Source organism: Notamacropus eugenii, chromosome 6 (genome assembly GCF_028372415.1).
Source record: "Notamacropus eugenii isolate mMacEug1 chromosome 6, mMacEug1.pri_v2, whole genome shotgun sequence".
NCBI lineage: Eukaryota > Metazoa > Chordata > Mammalia > Diprotodontia > Macropodidae > Notamacropus > Notamacropus eugenii.
In genome coordinates, this window is record NC_092877.1 from 330662163 (window position 1) to 330685274 (window position 23112).

A 23112-nucleotide genomic window follows, 5' to 3' on the forward strand; every position below is an offset into this window, starting at 1 on the left:
ATGGACATCATCTCATTTGATCTCATTTACAGTTTAGTAAGGCAAGAATATACTATGCCCATTTTAAAGGTTAGGCAGTTGAGGTAAAGAGAGTAAGTGACTTGCCCTAGGAACCACAAGTCCCAGGAAGGATTCAAAGCCAGGCCCTTCCTGGCTCCATTTAAAGCCTGCTTTCCACAACATTATGTTGCTTTCCAGTGACATTTAGCTATATCTTGATTATCCAAACCAATGGGTATGAACAGTGATGTAAACCATGAGCTAAGCTACTCCATTACTATCTTGAATCATCCCCCTTGGCTTATTCCATGTTCAATATAAACTATGTATGCTTGTTTTTTGAATACACTATTTTATAGCTATTTTGTCTTTGTAATTATTTTTTGCTGACGCTAATATTAAAATTAGTGTATTCCATGAGCACTTGGATAAAGTGAATAAAACGTGCTGTAAGAGAGGGACTTTTTGTCTGGGATTAAAATCTGCCACAAATAACACACAAGGACATGCAAATGATGGAGAATTGATGTCAAAATCAAATTCCTTCTAAGTAAAAAAAAAAAATCTTTTATCTAATTACACTATTTTCATGTTAAATTCTGGAATTAAAAATTTTTCTGCATATAAAATTATTATTAAGATTCCAGAACAAAATGGAGCTAATTTAATTACATAAACTTGTACATTAGTTAATATTTTCAGTATTTTAAATGATCAAATTTAATGATCAAATTCAGAACTATTAAATGATCAAATTTAAAATTAACATTTTTAAAATCTTGTAATATAATTTAATGTTTTTCCCCAATACTTTTTTTTTGTTTGTATTTCCCAACAATTTTCCTCTAAGATTGGTTTCTTTCTTAAGTTACTATTTCTGGCTTATGTTTGTATTGATCAATTAGAAAGGAGGTTCTTTAATCAATCAAGTGACTGGAAAGTTTATCTGCAGAACATACTTTAACAAAATGAAGCACAAGTCATGAGACATACTTTGGTTCTTTGATTTATCTTTAAAGGGAATTATTTCTATAACATAATGTCAAAGTGAAATCTGAACTAGTTATTGTACAAGTTAAGCTATATCACACTACTCAGACATTTACTCTCCCAACATCCTCCCACTCCAATTACCACATCCATCAGTTGTGTTGGTGCTGATTTGAATCTGGGGAACCAACAATCACTTCAGTTTCTCTAGGTTGTCTTTAATTCTAACAGCATACCTCATTTGTATTCCTTTTAAATCTAACAAAACTACTAGCAATCCTGATTTCAAAGCTGAGTACTAACAAGAGCATTTATTGCTTTAAAGGGGGACAACTGACGTTTCAGATTGGAAGACCACAAGAGGTGCTTATCCAATGGAAATTAATTTTCTCAAAGGGAACTGACAATGAAACTAAGAATGATTTTGTATAAGATTTTTGCATGTCAAATATATAAATTGTTCCCTACAACAATAGTAACAGGTCTGTAAACAGCTGATATAGATTTATAGTTTATAAAAAAATTTAAATGTTTTTTTAAATCTGCCAAACAAAAATAAACCTTTAGAATTATGGGGTTATCTAGTAATATAAGGCTTAATAAGATTATCTATACAGTTTAAGGATTAGTAGTCCTAACACAATTCAAAATACATTCAAGTCCATCTGTAATCAGTAAAGATCACACCTTGCCCTCAAGACTACCTACAATCAGTCTGCTGATCCAAATATGAGAGGATTGGGTCAATATTAAAAAGTGCAAATTCAGGGTGCAGTTTTGCGATTTTGTACTTCTGATGTAGAATTACAAGACAATACCCTGAACTGACACTTTGAATACTGATCCACCCAGTCAAGGAAGGGATGTTTCAACTGACATGCAGCATGCCCACATACAATCCATTTCAACTTTTGATCATCTGGCTAATAAGAATACTTATTTGCTGTGTATTCAGTTAGGTGCACTGATTCCTGCCAGGTCAGATCTCCATACTTTATCTCAGAATGCTTCTATTTCTATTGTTTCCATATTTTATTTCTGTGGTCAATTACTTACATTTTTGTGCTAAAATCTCCACTCAATTACAGACAATGTCAACACAGGAGGCTTTGTTTAGAAAGCATAATCCTACATTAAGACATGTCTTAAACTGAGCTTCTAGTCTCCTGAAACTCAGGTTCTTGCTCCTTTTAAATGGCTATGTTTCCCTGAATAAATTGAATGAATGAATAACAGAGCTGCAAGAAACTGAAAGGTAATAGTAACTCTGACCTCGAAACATTAATTCTCTAACAGAATCTTATCCATTTTCTTCAGGTCAGAAATTCTGAACTTGTATTGCTTTATTAGATTGCATCAGTCACTAGAGACATTTTTCTTGTCTTCTGTTGATTTCTCAGCCAGACAGAAGAAATTTAATCCCATGCGTAAAAGACATTCGATCTTTACCTTCATTTTGGACAGAAATCTGTTCACTAAATTCACAAGTGGTTAGAGAAAAAAATCTCCATGTAAAAAGTAAAATCAAACCAATGTTCCTCCTAAAATGTGATACTCAAAACTAAAAATAACACATCAGGTGTAACCAGACCATGTTCCTCTAGCCCTGGATACAATGTCTAAAATTGCATTAACTGTTTTGGCCGCCATATCATATTTCTGACCAACACTCAATTGTAGTACACTAAAACTCCAGATTTTCAAAGAGACTGCTATTTAGTCATACCTTCTCCTTTCTATGCCTGGGAGGTTGATTTTTTGAGCTACTCTGTAAAATTTCACCTTCTCAGTTTAACCCAATATTCTAACCTACATACTGACTCTACTGTCCAATGTGCTCACCAAACCCTGTAGTTCTGTATCATCTCTAAGTCTGCGAAGCATGCCATATGTACCTTTATTTAAACTACTCAACAATCAAATCTGGGCCAGGTGATAAACTTTGCAAGGCCAGCAAGATGCTTCTCTTAACAATTTCTATTTAACTTGGGTTTTCAATTCCTAGTAGCCATTTTTGTTTTGACCTTTCCACTTCAAAAATGGTTTTTCATGGCAAAGAAAACAGAACCAAAATAAGAATTGAGCAGCTACACCTTTTTTCCCATCCATGTAAGCAGTGTTATCCTATCTGTGATCCTTCCTTTTCTCTCAGTCAATAAACATTTATTAAGCACCTGCTAGATGCTACACTAGGGATACCAAGAAAGGCAAAAAAGACAGTCCCTGCCATGAGGAGCTCACGGTATAATAGGGGAGAACAACCAAGTACAAACAAGATATATTTATAAAGGATAAATAGTAAATAACAGAGTCAAGGCACTAGGATTAAGAGGGAGCAGGAAATGATTCCAGTAGAAGGTAGGATTTTAGCTGGGACATGGAGGAAGCCAGAAAGCAGAGATGAGAAGAGAGAACGTCAGACACAGAAGACTGAGAGAGAAAATGCCCAGAGTCAGGAGGAATATCAAGGATGCCAGCATCATTGAATGGAAGGGCATGTGTGGGAGGAGGCAGGATAAAGGTGATGAAGACCTGCATCAGGATGGTGGCAGTGTCAGAGGATGTGGTAAAGGTGGAATCAACAGGCCTTAACAACAGACTCGATATGCTCCCCCCCCCCCCCCCCAAAATCCAAGCACTTTTTTTCCCTTAGAATTCCTTACCAGCCTTGGTAATTTCCTTAAATTTAGCACTCCTGACACTTTTTACAGACCATGCCATGTGACAGAACACAAAAGAACTGCTACAGAAAATAACTGGCCTAATTTTAGCTGGTCTGCATACTAGGAAACACTACAAAGCCCCTTTCTCTTCTTCCTCTATGCTCTTTTGATTGGTGATCTCATTGGGTCCTGGGGATTCAATTATCTCTGTGCAAATGTTTTTTGGGTCTATTTATCTAGTCCTAACTTCTCCCCAGACCTCCAATCTTGAATTTCCAAACGCCTAAAATATTCCATAGATTAGCTGAAATTCATCATGTCCAAAACTGAACTCATTTTCTTTCCCCTAAAAATTTCACCTCTTCCTAACTTTCCTATGACTCTTGAGGGCACCATCATCACCTCATTCACCCAAGCTTGAAATTTAGGCATCATCCTTGACTCCTCAGTCTCCCTTCTGCACTGCCTTTGCCAGTCCCCTCCCCTGTGTAATTTGTTGTCAAGTCCTATCAGTCAAGGACCACCATGGTGAAGGCCTCATGCCTGGACTCCTGTAAAAGCAATAAGGGTTGGTATCCCTAGTTCAAGTGCAACTCAAGCTGTCCAACTGATTTTTCCAGATCACAAGTCTGACTGTGATACTCTTCCTATACCCAGGACCCCCATCTCCCTTTAGCAAACTCTAGCGGCTCCCTTCTGCCAAAAGCCTTACCCAATGTCCCTTAATGTGAATGCCTTCTTCACTCTGAGATTAGCCTTACTATATCTTATATGTATACAGTGGTTTCCTTGTTGTCTTCCTCATTAGACTATGAGTTCCTGGATAGCATGGGTTTTATGTTGAATTTGTTTTGGGTTTCTTTTTTGCCTTTTCCATGTGTCCCCAGCAAATAGTTGCTGTCACATAGTGGCTGTCAAATGAGTCTGCCTATGAATCTCCAAATCAGTTTGTCTGAGAGCAATACTTTGTGCATTTTTGTATAAACATGCAAGCTGTTGGTTGGATTTTATTGTTGGTTTCTTCCTTGGATTTTCTTATTCTACTGAAGTTCTGAAGACTTCCTCTGTAGACTAAACTTCTTGCTTCATGGTAGCTACCTGTTACAGTCCTGAGTTTGCTGGAATTAAGTAGTTGACTTTTTCTCCCTTACTCCTTATTTTTCAATTGAAGGTTGTCCTTTGACTAGATGTGGAAGACTGCAGGCATATATCTTTAGGGACCCTTGTCAGGTATATACCATTGTTGACAAGGAGACTGTCATTCCTATAGCTTAAAAATAAATAAAAACCCTTTCTCAGTTGTTCTCTAATTAAGCCAGATGCTCCTTTTCTAAAGCCTATGCCTTTGACCAGTCACAGAGATGAAAATATCACTTATACTCCTAAAGTCTTCAGTTTCTTGACTAAGACTTCATAATCCTTAGCAGTGCTTTCTAATTCTTCCTTATAGTATCATTTATGCCTACCTGAATCACCAGGAATCAAGAGTCACCTGATTTGACAAGTCTTACTTAGGAATTTTTATTACTTCTATATCCAGTTACTAAATAGTAAACACTGGGAAAAAATTGTCAAAGATTTGTCTCTACTATTATCAAGACTGACATCAACAAATGCTAGTGAGCAGTGGACCCTGAACAAGGCATTAAGACTAATTCTACCTACAAATTGTGATATCATTTTATAACAAGCAAAAAAAAATTATTACCTTTGTTATAAGATAACCTGCCCAAGATGCTGACCATTCTGCAAAGTTGTTGCCTAGTTTACTTAAGTAAATTGGCTTCTTTACTGTTGACCAGTCTGTGGCCTTCTGAGAACTCTTATACCTATAAATTTGAAATGTAATTTAGTACAAGTCAAATTAAACATGTTCAGAATTTAAGATGAGATACTATAAAATTGGCAAAAATAGTATTATAAGAAAATTGTACCAGTCAGTTTTTTCCAGTTTCAACAAAAATTACATTTAGATTCTGAATACTGGGTAATCTTCCTACATCTACTTTTTAAAACAATCTTTAAAAAAAGAAAATCTAATAATCCAACTCTAGGACTAGATCTAATAATGCTATGTGACCTTGGTTTGACTTAAATGTACATTTCTAAAAAATTAAGATTAGGATTATAAAAGAATGGACTTTTCCAGGGAGAGAAAAATCTGGTACACATGATTAAGCAAGAATTGAAAAATTAGCCCTAAGACATGCAATTAACTCCCATTTATTGAGAATCTAAGCAACAAGAATTCAATTGTCATTTGTTCTTCATAACTTAAATTATAAGATACATATCATAGATAGTATATGTTGTATATACTGCCAATAGCAACTGATTAAATTAATAAAAAGTATGAGTAAAATTAACTTTCCCCCCAATCATTTACTGAGGAGGTCAGAGTTTTTTCTCTTCTAGTGATATTCCTAGTTTACACAATGACAAGGAGAAACAGATAAGTAGAGATATCAGGTCCATCAGTGGTGAGAGTCTGATGTTTAAATGTGGCTTCTCAATGTTTAATACTTCTACCACAATCTTATTTTCACCTGATCTTTAATTTTCTGATATCGTTCATTTCAGAGAAATATCTGAATGGAAACTGTACTTCTTTGAGCCAGTATGCACAAGATTAAATGAGGTAATTTGGAATGGCTTGTGAATTTAGTTGCAGTTCATAATTTGGTGTTCTTTCCAGTGTGTAAAGTGAACATCTAAATAGCAATGAAACTTTATCCCACAGGAGAAGCCAACCAGCTGCTTCCATTTACAGTTCTGATGATCTGCCACCCTGCTGCGTAACAGTTTGCATGTCTGCTAGTCAATCTGTATCGACAATATATACCTGGTCAACACAAAATAAATTTTTGTACAAATTTTAAAAAGAAACATTCAATAAGCAACTGGTGACATGGGGTAAAAGCTCAGGGGAGATGCAAGGGATGAATTTAGAATCCTGGAAGCTATATGCAATGAGAAGATAATGGAACCCATGAGAGCTAATGAGGTCATCATGAAAAGTAAAGAGGGAAAAGGGCACAGACTAGAGCTTTGAGAAACACACACAGCTGTGGGTCATGATATAAATGATAAAGCAGCAAAGGAAACTAAAGAGGAGCATTCAGAAGGGTAGAAGAACAAGGACAGAAGAGTGTCATGAAAGTCAGAATAGAGATAGGATCTAAGGACAAAGGTGGTCCATGGTATGAAGTGCACAAGACAGTCTGAGAAAGATGAGGACTGTAAAACAACAAACTGGGATATCACCGGCACCTTTGCAAAAAGAAGTTTCAGTTGTGAGAAGCCACAATGCCGAGCACTGAGGAGGGAGAGAAGAGAAAGTAGAAGCAATAATTATGGATGGAAAACAAATGAAGCACTATAGTTTGAAGGGAGGGGAGAATCTAGTGAAGGTTCATTTGAAGTTAGTAGGGAAGGACCCAGCTGATGTGGAAAGACAAAAGATTTAAGGGGATGAGTGTCCAATCTGCTAGAGGAGATGGGAGAAAGGGGACACTAAGAGGGGTTGGCTTAAACGAGAGCTCATATCAAACAGCATCAATTGTCTCAGTAATATAAAAGGCAAGGTCCTTTTGGGAAAGGAAGGTGTGAGAGCCTTGAGGAGAAAAGAGGAGGTTCAGAAAAGCATTTGTAGGGACTAAGAGAAGGAATCAATTAACGAGGAACAAAAGCATAGTTAATGTAAATGTCTAATGTACATAGTGTGCACAGCTGCATAACTTCCTTCAGTTCCAATCAGCAGCAGATGAGTAGAAATGGACAATGAATCTGACAGAAGTAATGAAGGGCTGCAATACAAAGGTAGGGGGTCTGAGAATAACGGAAAGTATGGAGTTGTATTGGCTAACTATCAAACATGACTAATTGGTTGAGACTGGAAAGAAGGTAAATTAAACTAGAGCAGGGATAATGGCCTGAAAAAGGACTATGGGGGTAGAAATGTCTCAGACCTAATCTTCATTTTCCTCTCTATAACACCAATCTCAAAATCCTCTCCTAGAGAGGCTATAGAAAGTATGACTTTATCTTTCAGAAAAGAGATGCTAAGAGTTAGAATTGAAATTATCATTCCATGAAGTGATTTCCCCTATGAAGTAAGGATGAACTTCTATTTTTACCTTGATTGAGATCTGTAGGATAAACTACACAGAAGATAGGCAGCTAGGTGGCCCACTGGATAGAGCACTGGGCTTAGAATCAAGAAGACTCATCTTTATGAGTTCAAATCCAACCTCAAACACTTACTAGATGTGTGATCCTGGGCAAGTAATTTAACCCTGTTGGCCTCAGTTTCCTTATTTGTGAAATGAACTGGAGAAGGAAATGGCAAACCACTCCAGTATCTTTTCCAAAAAAACCCCAAAATGGGGCCACGGAGAAATAGACGCAACTGAAATGAACAAGATAGAGCAAAGGTTAGGAGAAACGACTTTTTTGGTGAGAATTGTCTTAACTGTTATTTTATGAAGAAAAATTTTAAAGACAATTTTATAAGAAGTGAATCTGGAGAGAGATTATTAATATCAATAGATGGAGAGAAGCTAAGAAAACAGAATGAGAGGTCTTAATTGATGTAACCTTTATTTTTTGAAGAAAATAAAGAGAATTGTTACAAAGAGATTTCATTTGTTATGCTGAATGAACAAAACCAGCGTGTGAATGTGTTCTCAGAAGTGAAGTTGTTTGTTGTCACAGTTGGGTTTGAGGCAACACTAGTTGTGATTGCTCATCACTAAAAAACTGTGTGTCTTTGTTTTGTTATTAATTTCACCTTCAGATAAATTGTGTATTTAGTAACCTGAAAGTGAATCTCAAAAGCCTAAAGAGTTTACTACATAGACATATAGAATTTTACCATATAGAAAGAAATGAATAACTATTATTAGAAAGAAATGAATAACTATTATTAGGAGTTTTTTCTGGTTATTAAATAAATACTATTTGACTAACTGGTGCGTATTCTGAGCTTAGTTAATTGGAAGAAATGATGAAATCTTATTAATGAGGAAATATATAAATATACTCTCTGGATAAGATTAAATGTGGTAATGAGTAACCCATGCTACTTCTGTATCCTCTGGATACCAGACCAGTCTCCTATTCTGATTCTGTCCCAAATTTCTGTCAGAACATGAGGGCACTTGTAGAGCAAAGGCAGCCTCCATCTGGAATGAAGTGGTAGCCAATATACTTCTGACATATCCTCACTGCTTTGACAGAGGAATTCTTTGAAGAAGCCTCTCTCACAAATTATGCTGTCATGTGCAACTACTGCCAGGGACCTCAGTCAACATCAAATTAAAGCAGGGAAACAGAGAGAAAAGAAATGTAAGTTGAGGGCTTCATTTAGTAAAAACCTCATTAAAATTCATTAAGCATCCGTATGTTCCTTATGCTATAGGTAGAGGACAACATGGCAGTACAACACATGTATTCAATTCAACACAACATTTATTAAGTAATATCTTATTTGACACAAGTGCTTTGTGCTTGCATTGGAGCAGGCACAAAGACAAGAACAAAACTCCCTTCCAAGAAGGAGCTTATATTCTACAGGAAGAATACAAAATGGACACAAATAAGAGTCTTTTAAAGACACTTGAGAAGGCAATTGGGAGGAAGCAGTTCAAGGTTTCAAGATTCATATTAATTTAACACAATTTTCAATACCATAACACCAAATCCCCAAATGATATTGCAAAGCCTTCTGAACAGAAAAGGTACTAGGTAACCTCTTAAAATGATAATAGATCAACTATACAGACTACTGAGGAACTATATTCTTTGGCAAATACATAAAAATTCCTGTAAATAGTCATTTTTAAACTTTTTGTCTTCTAAGCACTCTTCCATACTAATAATCAAATTCTTTAGAGAGCTGGATCTGATATCTGAAGATCTGAGTGCAAATTCTGACTATCACCACCTGGGCAGCCTCAATCAATTATCTAACATCTTTGGGCCTCTCAGTCTTCTGATGGTTAGTTTCCTCTTCTATAAAATGAGAGGATTCAACTAAATAATTTCTACAATTTCTATCTAACATTAAATCCTATGATCCTAAAATAAAGTCAAATGTATTTTAAGGGGAAGAATGAATTAACAGTGCATAAAACTTGGATCGTAGCAAAAATGGAGGAAAAAAATTCTGCTAATTACAAGATAAACTTATTATTAAAAAGGTTTTATTTAGTCTCTGATCCCCTATGTAATTTATAACCAGTGTAAGCTTTAACACATGCAAAATGTAAGGTAAATTCTTTCGTATTAACAGTGTTTTAACAAATGTAAAGGACTGTCTTTGTAGATTTACTCAATTTTTCTTCATAATAAAGCCTCCCAGAATTTAGTTTAAGGAACAGAAAACTATTATTTTTATATCAATATTATGAATAAGGGAAATATTGCACAGACATTAAATATTTTTAAAGACATTTATTTTTGAATACTTCTACAAAAGTAAAAAGTTAATTTTTCTAAAACTCAAGACAAAATGTTCCCAAAAGTAGTTTTAGTATAGCCAAACTGTCCTAAGCCTTGTTTTCTCTCTATATATACCTTCTTTGGGTAAACACAGCTCCCACTGGTTTAATTTTCAACTCTGCAGATAACTCAAAGATCTATATATTGAACCCTAATCTCTTTTCAAGAGTTCTAGTTTCAGGGGGAGGAACCAAGATGGCAGAGTAGAAAGATACACATATGCTAACTCTGAACCCACAGCCCATAAAATATCTGTGGAGAGGAACTCCCAACAAATTCTGGAGCAGCGGAGGCCATGGAGCAACGGAGTGGAGGACATTTCTGTTCCAGAGAGCCCTGAAAAACAGACGCCAAGGGTCCGTTGCGCACTGGACCTGGGTGGGGCCCAGCCCTGCCTTGGCCGGGCAGCACTGAGAGGAGCAGATCCAAGCAGCACCAAGAGGAGTGGATCCGAGCAGCACCGAGAGAAGCGGATCCGAGCAGCACCGAGAGAAGCGGATCCGAGCAACACTGAGAGAAGCAGATCCGAGCAGGCTTCTGGGACAGAATCTCCAGTGGCCGCGCAGGTCCCTCCACCCACAGGTGCCCAGGGTGAGTGAGAGAGTCTCTTTGGCCCACCAGGAGGGGAGTGGGGTGTCTCCATGGCTCGGGCCCCCTTGGGAGGCAGCTGCGGAGGTGGCAGCAGATGGGGGGGTCCCCAAGCAGGCAGGAGCCTGGATTCATTGTTGAAGGTCTCTGCATAAACCCCCTGAGGGAAATGAACCCTGGGTCACGGCCCTGCCACCACCTGAGCACCTGAACTTAATCTCACACTGAATATTAGCCCTGCCCCTGCCCAAAGCCCTGAGGCTGGGAAGCAGCATTTGAATCTCAGACCCCAAGTGCTGGCTGGGCAGATCTGGAGGTGAGGTGGGTGTGGACAGGACACTCAGAAGTCAAGTCAGTGGCTGGGAAAATGCCCAGAAAAGGGAAAAAAAATAAGACCATAAAAGGTTACTTTCTTGGTGAACAGATATCTCCTCCCTTCCTTTCAGATGAGGAAGAACAAGGCTTACCATCAGGGAAAGACACAGAAGTCAAGGCTTCTGTATCCCAAACATCCAGAATAAATATTCAGTGGGCTCAGGCCATGGAAGAGCTCAAAACGGATTTTGAAAATCAAGTTAGAGAGGTGGAGGAAAAACTGGGAAGAGAAATGAGAGAGATGCAAGAAAAGCATGAAAAGCAGGTCAACACCTTGCTAAAGGAGACCCAAAAAATGCTGAAGAAAATAACACCTTGAAAAATAGGCTAACTCAGTTGGCAAAAGAGATTCAAAAAGCCAGTGAGGAGAAGAATGCTTTCAAAAGCAGAATTAGCCAAATGGAAAAGGAGGTTCAAAAGCTCACTGAAGAAAATAGTTCTTTCAAAATTAGAATGGCACAGATGGAGGCTAATGACTTTATGAGAAACCAAGAAATCACAAAACAAAACCAAAAGAATGAAAAAATGGAAGATAATGTGAAATATCTCACTGGAAAAACAACTGACCTGGAAAATAGATCCAGGAGAGACAATTTAAAAATTATGGGACTACCTGAAAGCCATGATCAAAAAAAGAGCCTACACATCATCTTTCATGAAATTATCAAAGAAAATTGCCCTGAGATTCTAGAACCAGAGGGCAAAATAAGTATTCAAGGAATCTACAGATCACCGCCTGAAAGAGATCCAAAAAGAGAAACTCCTAGGAACATTGTGGCCAAATTCCAGAGTTCCCTGGTCAAGGAGAAAATATTGCAAGCAGCTAGAAAGAAACAATTCAAGTATTGTGGAAATACAATCAGGATAACACAAGATCTAGCAGCTTCTACATTAAGGGATCGAAGGGTGTGGAATCTGATATTCCAGAAGTCAAAGGAACTAGGACTAAAACCAAGAATCACCTACCCAGCAAAACTGAGTATAATACTTCAGGGGAAAAAATGGTCTTTCAATGAAATCGAGGACTTTCAAGCATTCTTGATGAAAAGAAAATTTGACCTTCAAACACAAGAATGAAGAGAATCATGAAAAGGTAAACAGCAAAGAGAAGTCATAAGGGACTTACTAAAGTTGAACTGTTTACATTTCTACATGGAAAGACAATATTTGGAACTGTTGAAACTTTTCAGTATCTGGGTAGTTGGTGGGATTACACATACACGCACACACACGCACACACAGAGACAAAGAGCACAGAGTGAATTGAATAGGATGGGATCATATCTTAAAAAATGAAATTAAGGGGTGAAAGAAATATATTGGGAGGAGAAAGGGAGAAATGGAATGGGGCAAATTATCTCTCATAAAAGAGGCAAGCAAAAGACTTTTTAAGTGGAGGGAAAAAGAGGGGAGGCGAGAAAAAAACATGAAGTTTACTCTCATCACATTCCACTAAAGGAAGGAATAAAATGCACACTCATTCTGGTATGAAAACCTATCTTACAATACAGGAAAATTGGGGGAGAAGGGGATAAGCAGGGTGAGAGGGATGATGGAAGGGAGGGCAATGAGAGGAGGGAACAATTTGAAGTCAACACTTGGGGAGGGACAGGATCCAAAGAGAGAATAGAAGCAATGGGGGGCAGGATAGGATGGAGGGAAATATAGTTAGTCTTACACAACACGACTATTATGGAAGTCATTTGCAAAACTACACAGATATGGCCTATATTGAATTGCTTGCCTTCCCAAAGGGAATGGGTGGGGAGGGAGGGAGCTAAAGAAGTTGGAACTCAAAGTTTTAGGAACAACTGTCGAGTAATGTTCTTGCCACTAGGAAATAAGAAATACAAGTAAAGGGGTACAGAAAGTTATCTGGCCCTACAGGACAAAAGAGAAGATGGGGACAAGGGAAGGGAGGGATGATAGAAGAGAGGGCAGATTAGTGATAGGGGCAATCAGAATGCTTGGTGTTTTGGGGTGGGGGGAGGGGACAAATGGGGAGAAAATTTGGAACCCAAAGTTTTGTGAAAATGAATGTTAAAAGTTAAATAAAGTAAAAAAAAAAAAAAGAGTTCTAGTTTCATACCATTAACTGCCTATTCGATATTTCAAAATAGATGTGCCAAAGACAGCAAAGTATCCAAAACAGAAAGTATCTTTAAATCCACCCTTCTATTGAACTTCCCTTTTTCTGCTGAGAATGACGTCTTCCTTCCAGTCTACTAGGTGTGCAATCTTGGCATTTTTCCTCAGCTCTTCACTTTTTCTTACCCCAATACAGAAATTAGTTGCCAAATATTATTTCTACTTTCACAATATTTTTCACATATATTCTCTTTCTTTTCACATGGCCATCACCTAATTCAGGTCATAATCATCTCTTGCCTGGACTACTGCCACAGCCAACTAATTGGTCTTTCTACATGTCTTTTCTTTCTCCAATTCATCCACCACACAGTGCCAAAGTGATTTTCCTACCTACTCAAATAAACTCCAGTGGATCCCTACTGCCTTGACTCTGCAATCAAATGTAAGCTAATTTATTTGATATTTGAAGCTTTTCACAATCTGGTTCCAAATTAATTTTCCAATCTTATTATTCATTACTCCTCCTCTTCACTCACTCTATGGTCCAGTTGAGCTAGCTCTCTTGCTGTTCCTCAAACGCAAAACTTTAACTTTAGGCCCTGGCACTGGTTATTCAGAATGCCTGGAGTGTGTTCCTCCTGTTCTATCCTCTCTCTCTTAGAATCTTTTGATTCTCTATAACTCCACCATCTACATGAAGCCTTTCCTGATTGCACCAGATTACAGTGATATCTTCTCATAATTAGCTTGCACTTATTTTTATATATTGTGTGTGTGAAAGAATATATATATGTTTACAATGCGCGTACACACACACACACACACACACACACACACACACACACGTTTTCTTCCTTGAAAGAATATAAATTCCTTGAAGAAAAAGACTATTTCATTCTTGTCTTTGTACTTACTTTGCACTTAATAAAGTCTACTGATTCATTATCAAGTTACCTTGTATTTAGATGTGGCTCCAAAATTTCCCGAACATGTTCAGGGAATCTCCTCCAGAGTCGGTGGCCTGGACCATCAGTCTCCATTTCTCTGCATTCATAAATGGAAAGCAACTCCTACCAATATACAAGGGAATCGCTGAATCTCTTTTCATCTTTAAAGCTCCATATAACAGACTATGCACAACAATAATGGATTTTAAACCTGATTATTTTTTATATTTAGAGATGTAATACTGCAAAACTCTGCAGCATCAAAGTGTTGCCTAATATCACCTCTTGATAAGGATAAGACTAACAGCAAAGTGGTGAAAAGTCTATAGCGATCACTACTTCACATTTATTTTATTTATTATATCCCTTAGAACTAGGGATTTTAAAAAATGTGAAAAAACAAACTCAAATCCCAATGTGTACCCCAAATAGAAAATACAGTGAAATACGAAATACTGAATCAAAGGTTCTAAAAAATGAAACCAAAGTCCAAAGATAAAAAGGGCCACTGATTTTGAAAAATCCAGTAGTTTTTAGTGTGTAAAACAGGAATAGAGCACCAGACCCGAAATCTTAGAATCTGTGTCTGTGACCTAGATCATATACTTACAAGCTGTATAACATTGGGCAAGTCACTATCTTTCTGAGTCTCAGTTTCTTAATAAGGTTTGTAACTAACATTTTATAAGGCTGTAATTAGGAAAGCACTTTAAATAACCATAAAACATAATATAAATATTAGTTATAAAAGAGATTTTTATTTCCCTAGTGCTACTCATCAAAAGATCATTTTATTTGCATTATCTTTTTGATATTTTCCCAAGTTTTAAGAAAATATATTGCTCTGGTGAAACATTAATTTTGCTAATTATTTTACAATGATTATGAATTATGTAAAAGTAAAATGTTACATAGTTGTGTTCCACAATTAGGTAACTATACAGTCAACTGACAAATATCCAAATAAAGCAAGGATGATAGATGTATGAGATAATAAAAAAGTGTATAGTGTTTGTATTTATATTGGAAAAAGATGCATCTAAAGGTAAAGAATTTCACTTACAAAACAACAAAAACACACTAAAAATGGTTAATTCTTAAGTCAATAAACTGTTTAATTTGCCCAATCCTACTCAAATCACTCTAGTGAAATACTTCATTCTGTGAAAATACTTAGCACTAATCAATTAAAACTTTGCTCAAATGTTCTTCTGAATGGGAATAAAAGTAAACATTGATATTACAGAGTACTTCTCCAATGCAATACAATTTAAAGTAAATGTAGAAGATTAGTCATCAGTGGCTGCTCGGCTTTGGAAGAGAGTGTTTCTGTATTAAGTCTGTGTCCTAAAGGAAAAAACCAAAAAGGAAAAAGACTTATATCTACAAAAAATATTTATAGCAGCTCTTTTAGCGGTGGTAAAGAACTGAGGGGGTATCCATCAACTGAATGAATGGCTAAAGAGGTTGCTGTATATGATTGTGATGGAATACTATTGCACTAAAGGAAATGACGAGCAGGATGCTCTCAGAAAAACCTGGATCTATAAGAACTCACGCAAAGTGAAACAAGCAGAACCAGGAGAACACTCTATCCAGTAACAGCCATATTATATGATGATCAAGTATGAATGACTTGGATATTCTCAGCAAAGACAATTCAGAAGGACTTATGCTGAAAAATGCTATCCATCTCCAGAGAAAGAAATGATAGAAGTCTGAATACAGATTGAAGCACACTTTTTCTTTGCTTTCTTTATTTTTTGGGGGGTATTTTTTGTTTTTGTTTTCTTTCACAATGTGACTAACATGGAAGTATATTTTGCATGACTGGACATGTAGAACCTATATCTAATTGCTTGCCTTCTAAATGAGGGGAGGTAGGAAGGATAAAAGAATATGGAACTCAAAAATTTTTAAAAACTAGTATTAAAAATTGTTTTTATGTGTACTTAGGAAAAAAAATATTTTTTTAAACAAAATCAGAGTTCCCTATACCAGTGAAATCTCAAATTTAAAGATGTACATAAACCAAGTAAATAAATAGGTGCTATAAAAAAAAAATGGTTATCAAAGTAAGTCAGCATTCTAAGTGTTATTAGTATGGTGAAAATGAGATTTGCTTAAATTGTTCACAGTGCAAACAATTTATAATTCATCCTCAGATAATCAAGGTTCCAGCTATAAAATCCAAATGAGGAAGAACAATTTATGTTATCTAGGGACTTTAAGAATTTTCCCAGAAACAATTTATATTCTGAAAGAGACTCCTATAAAGGTAAGAATAAAATGTCAAATGAAATAAGATATTAAAAAAAGATAATGTATGATATATGGCCAAAGTTTTAGTCAAATATATATTTTATATCATGTTTAATGAAAATACAAAAAAAAATTTCAATTCAAGGATCACATATGTGAATGCACATTACCACATATCCATGCATTAATAGACAGTTAATGGTGGCTATGAACAAAAAAAACTCTCTGTTGATGAGCCAACTAAATTTAGCTAGGCTAGACTTACACACAAACACACAGACCATTACATGGCCCATACTCAACGCCTTTTCAATTTGGTAAGACCTACCAGAGTTTGTGCTCCACTGACATGGCCTTTGAAAACCTAAGCCACTGGGGTGACATTGGAATAGATGAAGAAAATTGCTAACTTAAAACATTTTAATGAAAAACATGATAGTTAACAAAATACTAATTTTTTAAATCCTTAAAATGCAAGTTTATGCAAATGATGAAGAGTAAATTTTATGAGCTGTTGAACCAAAAAAAAAAGCATAATGGTAAAGGTCAAAAAATATGTTGTAATCATGGAATGATGCTGAACAATTTAAGCCACAGCATCTATACTGCAAATCTGAGAACTGAAATCAGGAATTAGTGCCCAGCAGGAAGTATTACCTAGAAATAATACATAAAAAAACACTGGTTTATTCAAGAGCTACAAGAATAGAAAATAATACCTTTTTCCAACTCTGTAAATAGACTTTACAGCTTTCTTACGGAAAACCAAAATCGTGAATCTAGCAATGAACAAGTATGTTCTTACTTGAATGGCATAGGCAGCTGAATCCTGAGCACGGACATTATCAGCATATGCAAGGAATGCTCTGGTTAGTTCCATCAATAATCCATATGCAAAATTTGAATCCTCCACTCCAGTCTCATTAACAAGGAAAAAAAAGTTTAAAAGTCAACTGACAGGAAAATTCCTTAAACTTTAATTTTACTGCCCTATAATTTGGCTTCAAATTAGACTTAATTAAAAAAAAAATGGGATCCTAAGGTACTTTGGAAGGAATGAATTATTAAGTTTGCTGAATATAAATCAAAGTCCAAGGCTCTTTTGAACAACTTCTGCAGTATACTGCGATAAGCTCAAATCCTACAATATAAACATTCCAACATTTGGTCTCATTCTCTTAGGTTATATAAACTGTTTAAAAAGAACTAAATTTTAATATAGTTAGTAATGCATATAGAGACAAATATTCATTAGAAATATATAAAAAGGGATAGCTAGGTAGTCAAATAGGTAGAGTGTCAGGCCTAAGATCAAATTTGGTTTCAGACATTTACTAGCTGGGGGACTCTGGGCAAGTCACTCAACCCTGTTTGCCTCAGTTTCCTCATCGGTAAAATGAGCAAACCACTCCAGTATCTTTGCTAAGAAAACCCCGAAGAGTTGGGCATGACCGAATGACTCAACAAATAATATTCAAAAAAAATTCACAACTTTATGGTGATTGACAGAAGACCACTGAAATAGTATTATAGGAAAAGTGTGGGGTATATATATGGTTGCCTATTTGGTATAGAGTAAGTAATGTCCAGGTTAGGTGTAAATTGGACATTTCTGCGTAATATCTAATATGGAAGTTCTAAGTGAATTGGGAATTATTCTAAAAAATTCCCAATTACTGCTACTTACCACAAATGTAACATCCTTTCCTTGAGTTTCACCTGTTGAGAAGTCCAGACGACCAGGATCTATTGCACCTAATTCCCCTAAACATTCTCCACAAAGTAATCGAGCCTGGGAATTTGCATCTTGGCAACCTTTCAAAAGTACTGTCACCAGTTTTGAGATAACAGGCTCTACTGTTTCACTATCTGTGGCATATTTTATTACTTTAACCTAAGTAGAAAAGAAAATTCTTTTTAAATCATATAAAACCTAAGTTCAGAAGACTTGTAAACCCCTCTCGTTACAGAAGATTTTGAATATATGAATGGATATATCAAGCAATAAGCAAGCACATACTAAGAGCCTAAGATGTTTGAGGTACCAAGCTGGGGATACAAATACAAAGAGTAAAACCACTCTCAAGCACCTTAAATGTGAATAAGAGAGAAAACCAGTGAGATAAATTGAATCAGTATGAAGAGGATAAGTAAAAGTAAGTACCATATAGCTAAATACAAGCTGTATAAGGAGAGAGGTATGAGGAAAAGCTTCATGTAGAAGACAGCCAGGTGGCACAGGGGAGAGAGCACCAGGCCTAGGGTCCAGAAGAACTGAGTTGAACTTGAGGCTCAGACACTTACTAGCTCTGTGACCCTGGGCAATTCACGGAGCACCCACCTGTAAGGATCTTGGGAGGACTAAATGAGATAAGAGTTGCAAAGCACTTAACTTAGCACAGTGCCTGGCATCTAGTAGGTGTTATACTTATTCCCATCCCTCCTTTTCTAGAAGGTGGTATTAGAGGAGCATCTTGAAAGATACACACAAAGAATAAACAATGCAAAAGATCTTTAAATTACCCCTACAAGCTTTCAGAGGACACGACTACAATAAGATGGCAGATCAGGACAGGATTACACTGTACACCATAAGATTTAGACCGAGAAGAGACAGTAGAGATCACGTTGTTCAATGCTTTTATTTTACAGATCTAGAAAAGGAGACTCAGAGGATTTAAGTTACTTCAAGTCAATAAACACTTATTAAGTTCCTTGCCCAAGAGCATATAAGTGGCAAGTAAAAAATGGAGGATTTCACCTCAGTTATTCTGATTCTTTCTTTTCTAGGTGGCTATTTCTTACTTACCACTTTACATATTTTAGCCTACTTTTATTTTAGCACCTTTTCCCCCCATGAATCCATAATCTGTTTCTCATTCATTGTCAGATGAAGCAATAAATGAGATTAAAGAGCATTTTAAGGATTATGTACAAGAACTTAGTAGACAAAGTACAAAAGTGGTAAAGTATTCTGAATAAAATGAAGGCAAGTAATGAAACCAAGATGAACAGGATAAAAGACATGAAGAGAATCAAACAGGTCAGAAGGGGTATGCTGTAGAGGGAACAAGACAGGCATTACTGTTCAAATGTATTCTAATCCAGACTTTGCTACTTACCACCTGTGTGATCTTGAGCAACATGCTTAACCTTATTTTCTTCTTTTGTAAAATGAATTGGTAGAACTATATGACCTCTAAGGTCAATCTATCAATCAACAAGCATTTATTAAGCATCTGTGTGACAGACATTGTGCTGCTAGACACTATCGATACAAAGATAAAAAGGAAACAATTCCTATCCTCAAGGAACTTCCTTTGTCCAGAGAAATACCATGTATACATATAAATAAATACAAAGTACTGGCAGGGAGGCCCCTGAGAGAATAATGAAAGAAGTTCAGTTCTGAAGGAAGAAGCGCAATCTAGAACAGAGAGAGTCAGTGCAAAGGCCTAGAGAGAGAACTGGAAATGTAACGTAGGAAAAGCAGGTAGGGCACTCTGGCTGTAAGGTACGGTACATAAAGGGGAGAAGTACAGAAAAAGATTGGATGCCTGGGCTAGTCTGTGAAGGACCTTAAAAGCCAAACAGAGGAGACTATGTTTGATGCTAAGGACCACAGAGAGCCACTGGAACTCTTTAAGCAGGGATTTGGCAGTTGTATAAAGGATCCTCTGAATCTTAAGACACCATGAGAAAGACAGGAGGCTGGAGTAAATCTGGTGGACTTGCTAAAAACTTTTTTGTATCTCTTCACAATAAGGAATACCAGTTAGTCTTGAAAACAAAATCGTTCAGCTTGGCAAATATTCGACGTAAGCCACGTCCCCTGAACTTTCATGATCATGTCATCCCGGGTCATTTTTCTTCATGCTGTTAGTAGCCAAAGTATAAGATGTGAAGACAATCAAGAATAAGCAGCTCAACATTCCCTACTAAAATTAAATGTTAACAACCATTCATTTACAGATCAAGGCATACATTCAAAACCTTAAAAAGCATCATCTTTAAGACTGAATCTTAAGGAGGCACTGATGCCTGAAAAGTGAAATATGAGTGATGACTAATATGAGAGAATATATGGGAATGTATTATTCCCTTGTCTATTGCCATATAAATGCTAATACTAACTATGAAGGAATTAGGAAATGAATGTTAGCTAGAAAAAAGAGGATGCAGTTCACAACCTAAATCACCAATTCTTCCACACACTCTAGACAAGTGAACAAAGAATTCAGAAACACATATTCAACTAACTGAAAACTTCTTAAGACAAGGGACTATTTTTGCCTTTTTTTTTTACATCTTCATAGCTTAGCACAGCGTCCAGCATATAGTAGAAGCTTTATAAATACAAGCTGACCGTCAAAGGGCTTTTGCTTTTAATTTATTTGGTCTGCAATAGCGTACTTCTAAGTTGTCTAAATTATGCTAAAGTAAAACTGTTTTTTATGCCTCTTCATCTAAAGTGGAAGTCACATGGATCTCACCACCTCAGAAGTACAGTAGGAGCAAAAGTAAGGGTTGTGTTGGCTTGTGGAACCTTTTAAATGAACTACTATGCCTTTCATACTACTTGGAAAGCTTGCCTTATAAAGCCTAACTTAAATGCAAGATGAGTAAAGTATGAAAAGAAGAAAAAGAGGCCGGAATCATCAGTAACATCTGACATCTATGTGTATGTGCGTGAGTGCGCATGTGTTGTCACACATGCATGCAAGCATGCACATGTGTGCTTTGGAGTATTTGAGCATCCATGCTTTCCCAAGGTAGGAAAACATCGCATTGGAAATGTTCTATGAACAGTGACATGCAAGAAGGGACCAAGGAAGGGAGATTAAGTATATAATGAGATATGTTTGAGAACCACTCATTTATAAATACACCTTGAGAAAGCAGATGATATTTCTCCCAAGGAAAAGAATAGAAAGTTAATGACCGGTTATTTGAAGGCTACCAACAGGAAGAGAGAGAAACAAAGGGGAGGAAGCTAGAAAAAAAGCCCTAAGAGAGATATTAGAAAGGCAGACTAGAAAATTCAGATGAAAAAGCAAAGCAAAGCAAAGTTGCTCAATCCCATAATGTAATACATGGTTTGTTAGTTTTGCTTTGAATATAAATGATTGTACTGATTGCACTAATTTTTTTCTGCACTACTGCTGACAGAGTTATACTGATCTACCTCATCCATATTCTACTGACTAGTCTCCAAGGGGATTAAAAGCATATGTTTCCAATACTGCTGGCCAATTAAATCTGCCTTATGTGGTTAAGGAAGAAAATGAATTTGCCTGTTCACTTGAAAATTAAATTTATGAATAAGTTCACTAGTGTCATGTTCTAATCAACTAAGTCAGATATTAAAAATTAAAAAATAATACATCTAACAATTACAAAAACAATAATTTTGTATGACAGAACTTTGTTAAAATAAAAAAAAGCGTTTAAAAGAATAACACAAATCACTACATAAAATACACAGCTAAACTAAGCTGTATTCAAGTTAGATTTCATAACTTCCAAAAAGTGCTACTCTAGCAGTCACATCATGAAAAACATTTTCAAAACAGTATTTAGCACAGAGGATCATCTTTTGAATTCCCTGTTTGGTCAGATATAGTAAAGTAGGAAACAGAAGCAAACGGAAAACAGATTAATGGAAAAGATGGACAAACAGAATGGAAAGAGAGACACTTTCACAATAAATTTCCTAATAATAATCAGTCATTAACAGAATTACAAATCTGGTCTATTTGGAGGATGCAAATAAAACTTTCAAAAAAATGTTCAGTTTTCATAATAATTAACTGGCATACCTGATTTTTATACAGAGTTTCCTTTAAGCTGGTGAGAGCATGGATACGGACATCTGCATTCTCATGTTGAATTGCTTTCATGGATTGCTGTAGAGTTGTCTGTAGGTCAGTGCTCTCAGAGGTCTCCTAAACAGACAATACAAATATGTGGCTTAAAAATCACTTCAAGGACAAATTTTAGGGTCTTACTGAACTTGAAACTAGATCCCAAATAAGAGCATTCTTAAAAAAAAACAAAAACAAAAACAACCACCTAGAATATTGCAATCCAAAAAAGAAGGACTTCAGCATTTCAGAGCTGGAGGAAAACATGATTTTGAGAAAGAAATGTTATTATTTGAAATACCAACATTTTCACAGAGGACATTCAAGTTCTTCTTTAATCCAACTGTCCAGGTAGCTGCTGCAACATCATTAATTACAGTGTAGAGTGAGAATTAAGTTGGTCAATAGGAATTCATTAAGTGCTTACATATGCTAGGAACTGGGAGAGTAAAGGGACACCTCCCTCCAGGTCAGGGACTCTTCACATTTGGTGTGGGAAGGAGGACCTGGACAGTCAGTCTGATGAAATTTTTCTCAGGACAATGTTTTTAAATATATAAAATAAAATATACAAGATGACAAAGAAAACTGATTACACTGAGATATAGCTATCAAATTATTTTAAATTATTTAACATAATTTAATACAATATAAATTATTTTAAAAATAAGTTCAGACCCTAGATTAAGAAGCCCTGCTCTAGGTCTGTAGTTGTTCACTGTTCATTTTCAAAGAGGACCAATGATGTTACAGGGTAATGATATCTTCATCCAAAATGCTTGAATTGGATTTCATTGAGGCAAAGTTGCATAAAGTCATCAGACTTGCTCG

General features: G+C 36.2%; 1 protein-coding gene across 4 annotated transcripts in view; it reads right to left on the reverse strand.

The window, feature by feature from the left end:
- ATR (ATR serine/threonine kinase) overlaps positions 1-23112 on the reverse strand; it is a 118365-nt gene that overhangs the window by 47345 nt on the left and 47908 nt on the right. For all 4 annotated transcript variants that reach the window (XR_011969025.1, XM_072618188.1, XM_072618187.1 and 1 more), the window contains 5 exons: positions 22237-22362; positions 18105-18311; positions 17223-17336; positions 14163-14278; positions 5362-5482 (listed from right to left, as the gene is read on the reverse strand). Coding sequence is in view for 3 of the 4 variants with exons in the window: in XM_072618188.1 (XP_072474289.1) it covers positions 5362-5482; positions 14163-14278; positions 17223-17336; positions 18105-18311; positions 22237-22362 (684 nt within the window). In the remaining variant the exon portion in view is untranslated. The remainder of the gene's footprint in view (positions 1-5361; positions 5483-14162; positions 14279-17222; positions 17337-18104; positions 18312-22236; positions 22363-23112) is intronic.